The 15,911-nt window shown below is 34.6% G+C and overlaps 1 protein-coding gene across 4 annotated transcripts in view; it reads right to left on the bottom strand.

The window, feature by feature from the left end:
• The window catches only part of LOC131168161 (protein DETOXIFICATION 44, chloroplastic), a 62,526-nt gene that overhangs the window by 8,796 nt on the left and 37,819 nt on the right, over positions 1 to 15,911 (bottom strand). For all 4 annotated transcript variants that reach the window (XM_058127420.1, XM_058127421.1, XM_058127422.1 and 1 more), the window contains exons 8-10: positions 14,821 to 14,984; positions 1,134 to 1,205; positions 926 to 1,042 (exon numbers count right to left, since the gene is read on the bottom strand). In XM_058127420.1, the coding sequence (XP_057983403.1) occupies positions 926 to 1,042; positions 1,134 to 1,205; positions 14,821 to 14,984 (353 nt within the window). The remainder of the gene's footprint in view (positions 1 to 925; positions 1,043 to 1,133; positions 1,206 to 14,820; positions 14,985 to 15,911) is intronic.

Below are 15,911 nucleotides of genomic sequence, written 5' to 3'. Positions count from 1 at the left end.
CTGATACCATGTTACAAACCTGAGAAACCTAGTTGATTAGCCCATGACCAATCAGAATAGGGTCAGAAGAAGAAGAATAGAAGAAGCTGCTGGATAATTGAGGAGAAAAAGCTATCATCCAGTGAGCATCTATCGCATATTGCAGATCTTATTTCTATTCTATAAATCTATCCTTGATAGGGAGTAAATGTTGACGAGGTGCTGCATCATCCAGATCAGATATCCGAGCGGCCATCTCACTCAATCGGCATGTGAGGTGCTATGTCAACCAAGTCGGTTGAACTATACAACTCAGGCTGAACTGATCATCTGGCCCAGTTGTCCACAGTGGAAACATTTACTAGGAAGTCGGTACACCCCTAGTAATGAAATCCAGTATATCATTTGATTGGATTAAATATGCTTATTATGAGGGAAGTTACAAAAGGTGTAATGGACATCCAAACAAAAAGGCAGGGAAGGCTGGAAGAAAGATACAGAAATCATTCCAACTCTTTGAATACAAACAATATGTGAGACCTTTTGACCGACTAATGCATCGGAGGGCCATTGGCGGACCCCCTTCTGGTGTGGTTTTGCTTTGCAGGTTGTTGTTTGGAGACATTTGAGCCCCACATCGAAGAGAGTTTTCATCTACATTGATCTGCTTAATTTTAGTAGCATCAATCCTTATGACAAAAAATATGCCCACACATGGTAAAACATGAATACCCTAGGCAATAACCTGCTGCTATTCTAACAATCTGCTTTATGCATAACCCAATAATTATGCATCCCTTGCATGTGCCTGAGCATTGAGTATGCATTCATCATCCCTGTGGGCAGCTACATCAGCCATTGTTACTCCTAAAATCATTCTTGGGATCCAAAAGAAAGGTAAAAGGCTTTCAGATAGAAAGATCAAATTCAGGAAGTAGTTTCTTACCCAGACACCAGACCTGGCAATTTTCAAAACTTCCACATCTGTGCTAAATAAGCTAGAAAATGCTCCAAAACCGAGCAGCAATATAACACCCAAAGCACTTCCAGTAATTAAACCAATCTGCATGTAACCCAAATGAAAGAATAAATATTTTTCTGCAGAAGTTGGAAACCAACTCGCATAGACACTATAAAGGCAAGGATAAATTAACCTGTAGAACCCTATAAATTACTTGGCGTGCTTGTCCATAATTTCCCTGAGAATAATTGCTGGCAAGAATAGCCTGTGAAAAAAATGTCAAAAAGTTGATGAAACAAGAAGAGAAACATCAAATATTAAACTCATACAGTTCCTGCATGTTTCTGTTAATTATTATCTGGATTTGTTATGCATGCCAATGAATGGATGTTGAAAGATCAAATTAGCGCCAGAACTTTGTGAATGTGACTCCTCAATAGGAAGGCTTCTATCCCTGTTTTTTGTCCTGTTGATCTGCAAATTACAGTTGCTAATTGACCAAGCAGAGTGCATGCAGCAAAATGGGATAAAAATAATTTGGTCTCATGCACTCATTATGTCAAAAATTGTGATTGGAAAATTGGGTATAGGGTAGATGCGAACACTATTTGGAATAGAATGACTAACCCTATCATAAAGATGGAAAAATAGATTTTAGGTGAGTTCAAAGGAAGATACTTGGGCAGTGAAGAAAGTTGATGGTCCGATCAAGAAGTCCAAAAAGCCATTAAGAAAAAAAGAAACTGGTATAAAGCATGGCAAAGTAATAGTAATATAGAAAACCTTTTTGAAAAGTATAAAGAGGCAAGAAAAAATACAAAAAAAGGCCATTATTGAAGCTAAACATAGAGCTCATGATACTTTATACTATACCAGATACAAAAGAAGGAGAAAGAGACATTTATAAACTTGCTAGGGCTAGAGAAAGAAAATGCAAAGATTTTGGTAACGTAAAATGTATAAACAATGAAAATGATAATGTCTTAATTAATTAAAGAAGAAGACATAAAACAAAGGTGGAGGAGATATTCTGATAAGATATTTAATGAAAACCAAATTGAAAGCTAGAACTTGGAAGTGACAAACAAGGAAAAGACAAAAAATAGGAAATCTATTCGCAAAATTAGAGTCCTTGAAGTAAAGATGACTTTCAAAAAAATGAAAAATGGGAAATCTATAGGAACAAATAACATACCAATTGAAGTTTGAAATGTTTAGGGGGATAAATGAAGTACATGGTTAACTAATCCATTCAACATTATTATAAAAACCAAGAAAATGCCATAGGAATGGTGGAGATGCATGTTAATACCTTTATACAAAAACAAAGGAGATATTCAAAATTGTAATAACTATCGCGGAATTAAAATTTTGAGTCATATGATGAAACTATGGGGAAAGGGTAATTGAATAAAGAATACGTTTAGAAGCAAGGGTTTCAGAGAATCAATTAGGTTTTGTCAGGGAGATCGACAACAAAAGTTATTTATCTTTTAAAAAGGTTAATGAAAAAATTTAGGGAAACAAAAGAGGGACTTGCAAATGGTTTTTATTGACCTAGAGAAAGCCTATGATAAAGTATTTAGGGTTCTTTGGTGGGTTTCAGAAAAGAAGGGATATGCAATAGATATATTGAGGTCATTAAGGATATCTATAATAGAGTAATGACTAGCGTGAGGACTGTAGGAGGGGAATTTAGAGAATTGCCAATCACAATGAGTGTACATTAAGGTTTTATAATTAAACTTGATAAGGAGGAGTATTGGAGAGACGATTAAACTTGATAATTAAAAAATTAATAGTAGTAGTAGATTTCAATATATTGGATCTATTATGCAAGTGGAAGGAGGAATTGAAGAGAATGTATTACATAGAGTTAAACCAAGTTGACTAAAATGGAGAATTGTGCTAGGTAGGCATGAGCATTGTTCAATTAAAACCGAATTAACTAACCGAACTGACAAAGTTCGGTGAAGAAGGTTTGGGGAATATATTCAATTCGGTCGATTTGGTCAGAGTTTCATGAAAACATTGGTTTTCGGTGATCACTTTGGGTGATGCAATTCTTGGTTTAGTTAATTGAATTAACCGACTGAAATAATATATAATAGAATACAAAATATATTTTCATAATTTAATTTTTATTTCCTTGGGCTTGGGTCCTTCCAGGGAAAACACCCCTAGCCCCTAGGCCCCAACCCCAATCTCCAAGTCCTAACTCCCCCTCTCCCTTGGCCCTTATCCTCTATGTCATTTGGAAAAACCTAACCCTTGAGTCTTTCAAGACTTCAACCTCCTTCTTCAGCGATTCATTCGAATCAGTCTCAAATTCCCTTCATTAGTTTGATTCTTGTGATCCTTTGATCTCCATCATATATTCGCCATCCTCTAGAGTTGAAAATTGAATCACCAATTCACCATCCTCTGAGTTTGAGTCATGATCCTCTAGGACATCCACCTCATTGATCGTCATCCTCCTCCCTCCACCTGCATTGCTGATTTACTATTAGAAGATTAAAAACTGAAGTTTGAAGCTTGAAGCCTTAAAGAGTTGAAGGTAAGGCATTTGTCATGTTTTTGGGCCTTTGGCAATTGCCATTTGGCAATTCTGAATCAGATAACTTCAGTTAACCGAATTACATGAATTGAAATTCGGTCTGCTGAGGGTTTGGTTAAGTCCCTCACTTCAGTCCGGTTAGGCTTTTTGGTAAACCAACTTTCTTCGGTGAATTCGGTTAATTCACCGTATTGACTGATTGCTCTACCCTAGTGTCGGGCGTGTTGTGTGATCATAGAATACCTTTAAAACTAAAAGGAAATTTCTATAAGATGGCTATAAGACTATCCAAATTTTATGGATCAGAATGTTGGGCAACTAAGAAACATGTACAAAAAGTAAAAGTTGTAGAAATGTGAATGTTAAGGTGGATGAGTGGTATAAAATTAAAAGATAAATTAAAGAACAAGTATATACGCAATAACTACGCATGGCACCGATCAAAGACAAGGTAAGGGCAGCTTAGATGGTTTGGGCAATTGAAACACAAGCCTAGTAGTGCATGTGTGAGGAGGAGTGAGTCATTGTCTTTGATATTAAAAGGGGTGGGGGTAGATCCAAATAACTTAGAATGAGATAGTGAGAAAGGATTTAATAGCCCCTAAGCTAGTACATGAAAATGCTCTCGATTGAGTGAATTAGCAGAAAAGGATTCATGTAGTTGACCTTGCATAGTGGAACTTAAGGCTAGTTGTTGTTGTTGTTATTGTACACTTATTATGTCAAAATTCAGTCAACCAACAATTTGACGCAAGGCATATTAGTAAGAAATTTGATTATGTTGTAAAAGGACAAGAAGCAAGACCTTGGGAAGATCCTTGTTGGAAAATAATTCAGAAGAATCAGGCCAAAAAATTGTTGGGTTTAATTAATAGTTAATTGTAGGATTATGTGGGGGCTTGTTTATTTTAGGGGCATGTTGTAAATTCATGTAGTTTTAGGGGTATATGTGTAATTTCGTGTGTTAGTGGCTTTCTTATAAATAGAGGGTGAAAACCATGTAAAAGAAGATTTGTTGATGAATTTAAATTAAGAAGTTAACATGAAATTTCCCCCTTGTATCTCCTCTTTCCACTTGCCAATTCTTCTTCCTTTCTCTTCTACATTTTCTCATGGTTGTAGATCCTTGATATTGCCCCGCAAGCATTTGGTATCAAAGCCCCAGATCGATCTCTGTTCTTCCACTTCAATCCCCCATTTTCCTTATCCGCTTACCTCCCTAAATTCAATTTTGAAGAGAATTGGGGTTGAATCAGCCAACCTAGTTGAAACTGGTATGACTCGGTCTAAGTCGGGGTTCATAGGTGGATCAACCTGTCTCTTTATTTGAAAAAAATAAGGACACGTTTATGAGAGAGAGAAGACTCGAAATTGCGACCTGAGGTAGAAGAAGAGAGGGAGTTACACTGAATAAAACATCCCCTGTGGTTTGCACATGCCATATATAATAAATAAATAGTTTGCACATGCTATAATAGTGCATCACAGAAAAGGTAACTTATATTTGCACACAAAAATTTAACTTTTATCATTTTAATTCAATCAAAATCTTCTTTTACCTTTTAGTATTTTTATTTGACAAATATTAATAATAGTTATTATTAACAATTAAGTTCCAAGAATTTTTTTGAATAAAAAATATACAAAATTTTATTTAAATTGTTATTAGTAATTAAATATATATTGCAATTGACTATTTGAAGATTATGACTAATATTTTAAAAATATATTTTAGATTAGTGTAATATTATCGATAAATATGTGAACTGGTTCCACCACCAGCTAACCCAAGTCTGATTGGTTTGACCAACGCAGTGACTTTACCGAGTCAACCACTGGTCCAAGTTTTAAAACCATCTTCTCTATTCTCTCTCCAACTCTCTGCTGCCATCAAAGTTCTAATATGTAATTTGCCTTTCTAAGTCTCTCTTTGTACTTCTGTAATTCTCCTCCTTTCCTTCTGTTCTTCTCATCTTCTTCCATTTCTCTCCCCATAATTCCCCTACTTCTCTTAGTTCTCTTCCCTTGTCCTATTTCCTGATCCGAACTCTCTTTTTTATTCTAATTCTCTGTTTTGTCTTGATGTTTTCTTCTGTTCTCCCTTCTTCCATTGTTTTCTTCTTTTCTCTTCTTCATTTTTTAAAATTTCTATCACTCTCTATTTCTGATTTTCTATCTCTGTTCTACATCAATAACCAGTCCTAGATCTCAAGAAAAAAGAAAAACCACCTGCAACTTCTCGAAAAACTATAGTTCTGCCCCTTGATTTCAAAACCCTAATTTCCAGACAAAATTTTGGAGCACCAGCATAATGTCAGAGACAGAACCCTCTGAAACTCTTTCCTCTAAAATTTCATCACTTCCCAACTGCTGGTGAAGCCCCACACGCTGGCCAAACATCTCCTAGCAGACAATCCTTCAAAATCCCCAACTTACTGTATTTTTCTTATCACATCACCACCGCCATTACATATAATCCCCACCCGCTGATCTACCTTCTCCTAAACTCTCATCACTGGAGGACCCTTGCGGGAGGCTCAAGCGCCCCACATGCTAGCAACGTGCATGAGGAACCTAGCCATTTTGTTTTGTATTTTCCAGTCTTGCAAGAAATTGCTCCAGCCAAGATATTTCTAGTTTTCTCCATGATATTTTGATTGCAAACACGATATAAAGCAAGCAAGCATGATAATTTCATACGAAATTTTAGAAATGTCATTGCCAGCAAAAAAAATCAGGTTTTATTCTTGCAATTTGTGAGTTTCTAAGGGAATTTGTTTCATTTCTATGTGATAATCATAAGTGAAGGTGACCTTGAAGATAGTTCTTGAAATTGAGAGTCAAACTTGTGGTTTTACATGAATAGATTAAGAATTGTGGTCAAATTGTGTTAACGACTTTCGATGATACATAGTTGCAAAGGATAAATGTGTAAATCCATCAATATGGCGACAAATTATTGGAAAAGGAATGTCATTTATTGACATGATAACGTGAGGATCAGGTAATACATGATACATCTTTATTAACATTTTTATTGTAAGATGTCATTAGTTAATATTGAATATTGTTCTTATATGTATCGTTTTTTGGCAATTTATATGGATGCCGTATATGACGGATATCTGGGCGGCACTACCGCATATCTGCTTAAGTGGAGTAGGAGTCTGGCTTATTCACACTCCATTGATCTATTTTCAGATTCTGGAGTGGCACCTTTCAGACAGAGTCTTGCGGCAGCTCGGGCTGAGGCAGTTAATCCCCCGTCCACCTCACACAGTGTATGACCCAAATGGTAATTACGCAAATCTCCGTGACCACTATAACACTGACTATTTACATACTACAATCGTTCCTTCGAGATGTGGCAGCTACGATTTGACCATGTTGTTCACACATTGACCAAGATTTACCTCCCTAGGCCTACCCCTTTGAGGGGCCAAGGATGGATACAGTCAGTGGTATTGGTCCATCACTGTAACACCCCGAAAATTCTGGCTATATTTTTTTTTCCATTTTACTTAATAAACTCTTATACCACAAACTGTAAACAAAATCAACCCGGACCCAAAGTGGGGTTCTGGGGATACACCTGTTCATAAATACATATCAACTGTGCAGCGGAAAACATGATATACCTGAACCTTATACACAATACCAGAGTCCTACTAACTTCATAATTATACATATACATCCCCAAAATCCATAGAAATATTCTAAGGACTCACAAAAAATTCCTCTTCCAACTCAAACACTTACCCTGCAGCCAGGGCAGTGCTAAAACCTCCTCTATCTCGGAGCTTGCTCTGCTCGTCTGTTTGGGTTTCCTGAAATGTTTGAATTCTAGGGTGAGACACCTCTCAGTAGGTGGGATAGATTAGCATCAGTGTGTGGCACATGAGTTCTATTGTGTTATAAACGTATATTGTACATAATTAATTGTAATATAATTTACTGTACTGATAAGTCAGGGAAAAATATGTTCTGTATAAGTCTGAAGAAATCGTATTTTGACATAAACATACTGTGTCGTAAGAAATTTCTGTATGCATATAAATCGTTTGCTATATCTGTATAATACTGAAATTTTCTGTATGCATATAAATCGTCTACTATATCTGTATAATACTAAAATTTCTGTATGCATATAAATCGTCTGCTATAACTGTGTAATGCTAAAATTTCTGTAAGCATATAAATCATCTGCTATATCTGTATAATACTGAAATTTTTCCTTGGATGGATAGCTAGCTGATATCGTGTATTACCCCCACATGATTGGGTTGTGCAGCTCGTAGGTGGGACCTAGCAATGGTTGGCCTACCATGCTAAGACGAATTTGACTCGTCTGTAAGTACGATTGGCCTGCCCAGCCTAGTTCAGACTGCCAGGGGGGCACTCCGCTACACTGGGCTCAATCGACTATCCATACACCGACACTCTATCTAAGACGTGTGGTGGCACTAATCTGAACTGATAGCTATGGTACCGTACTCTGAAACTAAACTAAGCCACCCGGGGTCTGCTATCATATAGTACATTTCATAAATAAGTATAATATAACTGTTTCATGGTTCTGTGTAAAATATGTCATAATAATGTTTCAGAATAAACTGTTATAAATATATCTAGTCACGACATCTAGGCCGACTGAAATATCACGGCATCTGAGTTGGCTGAAATATCACGACATCTGGGCCGACTAAATTATCACGGCATCTGGGCCAGCTGAATTATCACGGCATCTTGACCGGCTGAATTATCACAATATACTGAAAATATCATAAATTTTGTACTGCTTATAGATTTTCTAAATATTTGTTATAAAAAAATGTTTGTTCTTTGTAACCATAAAATAATTTGACATGCTAATATCTGCAATAAAGTATTTATAATCCTGCCACACAAGTGAGTGCTATTCTATAATATGTTGACTGTTTGGGAAGATTATATTTTTTTGAAAAATAACAATAAATTTGTTTCCAGGGTTTTCTCAGTTCAATCATTAGATTTCCCAAAAACTTACATTAATTCATATATACAATTTCTGAATCAAATACTATATTTTAAACGGTAAACTTTCTGCAAATACCTGACATAATCTATCCCCTTACCTGTTTCCTAGAACTATGCTTGCAGGGAATCCAATACTATGCCTGTGGCATCCGCACAAAGCCTATATCCATAAAACCTAATTCAATCAACTCAACGCCAGAATAACAACCATTCAACATACCTAGGCTCATATATTACCAATAACTAACTAAACTTTTAAAAATAACCTCCTTGTCTTGGTTTTGGAGTGATGCCTGAAATGCTCGATTCACAAAATTACTCTAGTTAAACTATAGAGAATCGCTGCTGGAATCCCGAAATCACGTTTATTAGCTGATTCGGGCTGAAATCAGGCGAGAAATCGAGGAGAGAAGGAAGGAGAGTCGCACCCCTAAAAGAGAGATTTGATTTTCCTTAATAAAATGAGCTGCATGATGCTTTATATTCAAGCTACTGCCAAACAAAACCGTCGACAGTTTTCCTGAAACCGTCGACGGTTTGACTTTTAGCCAAACCTTTTCACCATTTTACCCTTAACCGTGCCGTAGTAATTACAAAACCGTTGACGATTTTTTGCTCCCCGACCAAACCGTCAACGGTTTGGTCGACACTAAACAAAATTCCTTCTTTTCCTTTGTTTTTCTTATTATTCCTATTTTTCGAGTCACCACAATCACTGTTCGCTGCACAGTAGGACCGTCGGTCTGCATATGACAGTGGTGAGTGAATAAATTATTCAATGCATATGATTAACATACAACTATTTTCAATAACTCATTAACGTTATTATGAAATTTTGTTACAAGAGCAGATGATGGGGGACATTCAACTATCTGACTATGTACCAGACTGTATAGCTAGATCGAGGGCAGCGATTTATATGAATATCATGGCAGAGGAGGCTTGGAAGTCAGTTTATAGGGCTGCCACTACTGACGATGATGATGCAGATGATTGCTGCAGTCGACGATGATGCCGCAGTTGTTGAGCAGGCGCCACATAAGAGAGGTTATGCTAGGCCTTGCTAGAGGTGTGGGGGGGGGGGGGGGGGAACACGCTCGAGGACATGGTTGAGCACCAACCCAGCTACCATAGTTCAATCAAGGGATTGATGATTATACAATACAAGCAGCGGAGCAGTTTATACCCGCACATACGTCCCCTCCTGGCATGTTGAGGCTTCTACTTTGTGGTCGCAAAGGCCATATACTTCTATGTAGGGCTCATAGGATCTATATGGGGCATCTAGCAGTATACCATATGTATTAGAACCACCGCAATCCATTTCGTGATACCCACCCCCAATCTACCTGGACATGAGTGATACCAGCACTTCTCAGTTTCATCACCGATCTCGTTCAATCTGTTCGTTCAAATGTCGGAGGATGATGCCCTCTTGCAGCAACAAATCCTGGGGACATCCCATGTTAACAAGGATGCAAATGGATGTGGGAGACGGTGACGGACGATGTGCCCACAGAGCATAAGCAACCAAGTGTGCGGCCGTAGAGACAGAGGAGACGCCCACCTTGTGGGACATGATTGTATATATTTTTGGAACATGATTGTATATCTATATATATATATATTTCTTACAGTGTGTATGTTCTTTTATTCCACATTAATAAAAGGGAAGCCGTTCCTTTATTTCTGCATTTTAACTTCATTACATATACTTGTAAGCATTCAGCAAACCTACATTTATACTTAGGAATACAGACATACAATAAAAAAAATATAGCAAAATAATGGGCTGCTGAAGTGTTTGTCATTAGAACTTTGGAAAATTTAAATAAGGGGATTTACAGGGAGTGAATATGAATTCAAGCTGCTACGGTGTTCATTAGAGATTTCAGAAGTACTGGAAAGATTGAAAATTGTGTACTCTTGGACTTATAATATTTCAAAGAGCCCATTGGACATTAGCAAAAAATTATTAATGCTCCCAATGCACTCCAACACTTGCCCAATTGACATCAACATTTCATACCCTTTTCATTATGCAAAGTAATATTATAAGACTCTCAACAGACAACTGTTGTGTTATTTTTTTAGTTGGATTAAATTAGTCTATCTTTTAAGAAAGCTCGTTTCATTAAACTTGAAAGTTGTGGAGAAGTAGTATTTATTTTTAGCAACAACTACAAATTATCACCCTTTTGTTGGATTAAAAATTGTTGATTTGGCACATCTTTCCTAACTTATAAATATAATATCCATCCTTTTTTGTAGTTAAACTAGTGAGAAAGTAAACGAAGAATGATGTAACAATCTTCCAACATTCAATCAAAACCATCTTTTCGATAGTTGGTTTCAGTCTTTCCAATAGTCGGTTTCAGTTTACGTGAATTGGTGTATTGCATGCATGGGAATATAATCGACCTTTGGAAAGTTAGTTAACAAGGTTTTTTCATGTACTAGCATAAGTTGGCCTAGGAGCTCACAATCTCACAACACCTTGCAGAATAATAGGCCGCCAAAGTGTTTGTCATCAGAACTTTGGAAAATTTAAATAAGGGGATTTATTGGGAGTGAATATGAATTGAAGCTGCTAGGGTGTTCTTCAGAGATTTCAGAAGTACTAGAAAGACTGAAAATCGTCCACTCTTGGACTTATAATCTTTCCAATAGCCCATTGGACATTAGAAAGAAATTATTAATGCTCTCAATGCACTCCAAAACTTGCCAGATCAACATCAACATTTCATATCCTACACATATATATTTATACAAAGTAATATTATAAGACTCAGTGGACAATTGTTGTGTTTTTTTTTTGGTTGGATTAAATTAGTCTGTCTTTTAAGAAAGCTCGTTCCATTAAACTTAAAAGTTGTGGAGAAGTAGTATTTATTTTTAGAAACAACTAAAAATTATCACCCTCTCTCTCTCTCTCTCTCTCTCTATTATAAACTTTCTTTTTCCAAAATTAGACTTCTCAAATACTTATTGTCAAGTTAATCATACAAAGTGTTTTTCCCTATAAAATCTTATTTAGACCAATGAAATATAGGAAACTAGAGTATTCAAGATAGGCGGACAATAATGAAGAAAATATGGATCGATTTGAATCTTTAAATCACTTGTAGGTTTTTCTCATCCCGAGAACACTCATTGTCAGATTTGAATATGGATTTGTGTGGATTTAGAAAAAAAGAACTATATACATAAGTCCTGCAAGTTAAAGTCCAAAATCCAAATTCCACACACCCATACAATAAGAATTAAAATTCTACAAAATTAAAGAAAGAATATTTTTCAACTATATATATATATATATATAAATATATATATATTTTTTAAAAATAAAATAAGGTGCCATTTTTTGTAATTATTTAAAAAACTAAAAATTATTTGCACGAACAAATAGTATCAAAACTGCTTATTATTATTTTTCTCTTTCCTATAAATATTGTAAAAATAAAAAATTAACTCATCTTTTATAATTTCCTTTTAGCCCTTTTTAGAATATATTTATTTAATTTTTCTATTTCTCAATAAATCTAAAACAGATAAAGATATAGGAACAAAATTATAGCGAAAATTTCAAGTAAAAATATCAAAATAAAAATTTCAATGAAAAATATCAAAACATAAAATGAGAGTACATAGATGCATGCATTGGCATAACCGACTTTTGGAAAGTCGATTTTTTTTGTTGACATGACACAGTGCTGACCCTGAATTTGATGCAATTTTTTTTTAATGAGAACTGACTTTCCAAAAGTTGGTTCTCTTTGTTGACATGACAAGTGCTGACAAGGGTAGGGAACCAAATTCAGTTGAACTAAAACCGACTTTTCAATAGGTGATTTTGGCTTAAACCGACTATTAGAAAGTTGGTTGCGCTTATTTGAATAATTATTCGACCAACTACCCTACAATTGTGTTTATTTTATTTTAATTAAAATATTTTCATAAAAAACTCAAAAAAATAAAGCAAGTTAAGTTAAAATCTACCTTCTCAAGCCACCTATTTACTTGTGCCCCTACTTAAATTCCAAATCCCAATTAAGCTCTCACTTTACCCCCTAACCATAGTAACTAAATAGAATTAAAGTAATTTACTAGTTTACTAATAAACTTATTATTATCATAAGTTATTTCACTTATTTGACTAATTTATCTATAATTCATTATTCGCTTATTAACTTACTTAAGTCAACTACCAAAAGTAATGGGGTAATTGGAATTGGGATCTAATGATTAGTAAATTAGTAATTATTTTATAATACCAATTACATATTTATCCATGTGTAAATTATTGATTTATTATTATTAAGTTATTAATTACTTATTAACTTACTGTAAATTAATAATATGAGTCTATAACTTGTTATGATTATGTCAATTACCTATTTAACCGTATGTAAATAGTAAATTATCATTACTATTACTAATTTACTATAAATAACTTATTAATCTATTATAACATTAGTCTATAACTTTATATGATTACATAAATTACCCACATATAAATTATTATTCTAATAATATTTACCTCATTTAACTTAATATTTATGTTATTTATTAATTTTATTTTGATTTAGCATTTGCACAATTTTCTTTTAAAACTATTCATTAAGTTAACACATAATCATTGCAGCCTTGTACGAGGTGGAACTATTTGACAAAATGTTTGAAGGAAGAAAACAAGATCCAACATAGGAACATGGGTATCCAATATTGGGTGTTAAGAATGACTTTATTTGCAAATATTGTGGTACATAGATAAAAAGTGGTGGAGCAACTCGACTAAAGATGCATTTGGAAAATAATGATTCATAACATAATATAAAATTTTGTGACAAAGTAACTCATGAAATAAAACAAGAAATGAGAATTTTCTTAGAAAGAAAAACAATAATTAAACCAAAAAAGTAAAAAAATGGAGGAAATAAAAATGAATAGCATGGAAATTTAATGCAACCTTTAGAAATTGATGAAAATGATGATGTTAATGACATTGTGTACCTTTCTAACATTTCTCCCTATGAGAGATCTACATATTGCCGAGCATCCAATGCATCAAAATAGGCAAAACGAGAGAAATGTCAGAGGGGTACACAATGTCATTAGCATCATTCTCTTTATAAATTTCTAAAGGTTGCATTAAATTTCCATGCAGTTAATTTTTAATTTCTTCCATTCTTTCTACTTTCCTTGGTTTAATTATTATTTTTCTTTTTAAGACAATTCTCATTTCTTGTTTTACTCTTGGAGGTACTTGGTCACAACATTTTATATTATGTTGTGAATCTTAATTTTCCAAGTGCATCTTTAATAGAGTTGCTCTACCACTCTTCATCTATGTACCACAATATTTGTAAATAAAGTCATTCTTAAAGCTCGACATTGGATTCCCATGTTCCCATGTTGGATCTTATTTCTCTTCCTTTAGACATTTTGCCAAATAGTTTCACTTTCCTACAAGGCTACAATGATTAGGTGTTAAATTAATGAAAGATTTTAATATAAAATTCTGCAAATGAGAAATCAAAATAAAATTAATTAATAACTTATTTATTAAATTAAATGAGGAAAAGATTATTAGAATGATAATTTACACATGGGTAAATGAGCAACTTAAGTAATCATATAAAGTTATAAACTTATGTTATAATAAGTTAATAAGTAATTAATAAGTTATTAATAATAATTCGTTAATAATAGTGTTAATAGTTTACTATTTACATATGGGTAAATAATATAATTATAAAAAGTTATAAACACATATTATGAATTTATAGTAGGTCAATAAGTAAATAATACCTTGGTAGTTAGTAATAACTATTAAGTTAATAGTTATTAGTATTTTGCAATAATAATAATAATGATAGTAAGTAAATCCAAATTTAAGTCCTTGGTTGGAGGTGATATGGGGGTCATGATGAATAGTTTATACTACTTGGACGTCTCTAGCTAGTAGCATAAGCTTCTAGATCCAAGAGTTGAGTTGACGGAGTAAAGCAAAGTCACCAAACTATAAGGTCAATTCATTTAATAGTTGCAGCGTGGTTTAAAAGCCATCTGATAATCTCAGTGAAGCACATAAAAATTTTATTCCCAAATCTTTGGCAGCTGACACAGACCAACTACAGAGCCAATAGTCACAAGTCCAATCAAAAGAACCGCGCACCCATGTCTCAAACTACTTTCCAGAACATCAATGAAGTCCATGCCTTTGTCATGCAAAAATATTTTGATATGCATAATTATTCCAAATATGGAACAGTTCAAAACATAGATGCACTGAAATGTGGTTTACCTGACCAGCCAGTGCCAAGGCGTCCATAAGCAAAGACACTGCCAACCAAACTTGTAAGCAGATCTGATGACCAGCCATTAGTATAGGGCCCTCTGTTGCTGCCATAGATGTTGCTAATGTCATAGTTACAAGCACTGCTAAAGTCCTGCCAATTAGAAGGCCCCCTGCAAAATAAGATAATCTCATTAAAGGAAATCATTTCATGTTACGGCATTGCATGATCCTCTTTTATTTTTATTTTTTTCTTTCTTTCATTATGTAGCTGCACCATTACATCGATAAGATGCGGTCTCTTGGGTGATCAAGTGATCCCAAGGTAGTAACATTTCCTCATCCTAAAGTAAGAACATTTGAACATTATCAACTTCAGAAATTCTGGTAGTTCAAGGAAGTACGGTTTTGTGGCCCTAGGAAATGGTAGTTGTTGTTTTTTGTCCCACATTGGTAGAATAGTTCCACATTAATATAAAAGGTTGTTTTGAATTTTTTATATTATTTGTCCCACATTGGAGAGAAGTTTTTTTTGAACTTAAGGTTGAAGCTATATAAAGAGCTCAACTTTTCATTTGTAAAACACACCTCAAAGTTGTACTTTGTCAAGAAGTAGTAGATTAATCATCGACGCCCGAGAATGTAGGTAATTTTATACCGAACCTCGTAAATTTCTTGTCTTGTTCTTTTTACTGTTTTATTATTAGTTTCTGCATTACTTTAATTTCTTATATATTCAATAGCAATAGTTGTAGTATTAGTGTTTGGCACAAGTGGGGTGCCCGACACAACAATTGGTATCAGAGCTAGGTTGAATAGTGTTGATACGAAGGTGTTCCTCTGTTAGGATCTTTGATTCCATGTTTGATGCCTAAGAAAGACCTTATCTAAATGAGTGCTTAGAGACCATTGCGGCTCAGTCGCTCCCTGGAGGTCAGCCTGGTCAAAGTGGAATTTCATAGGATAAAACAGAGTAGACACAATTGGTACGTACTATTCATCCTAGGCCTTTTACTTTGTTGGTTACTATTGAATATATAGAAGATGGTAGAAACTAGTGCAGCAGTAGAAGAAACTCTGTCCACACGAACTCCAACCCC

This window comes from Malania oleifera, chromosome 11 (assembly GCF_029873635.1).
Source record: "Malania oleifera isolate guangnan ecotype guangnan chromosome 11, ASM2987363v1, whole genome shotgun sequence".
Classification (NCBI taxonomy): domain Eukaryota; kingdom Viridiplantae; phylum Streptophyta; class Magnoliopsida; order Santalales; family Ximeniaceae; genus Malania; species Malania oleifera.
This window is presented reverse-complemented; position numbering and strand designations above follow the sequence as displayed.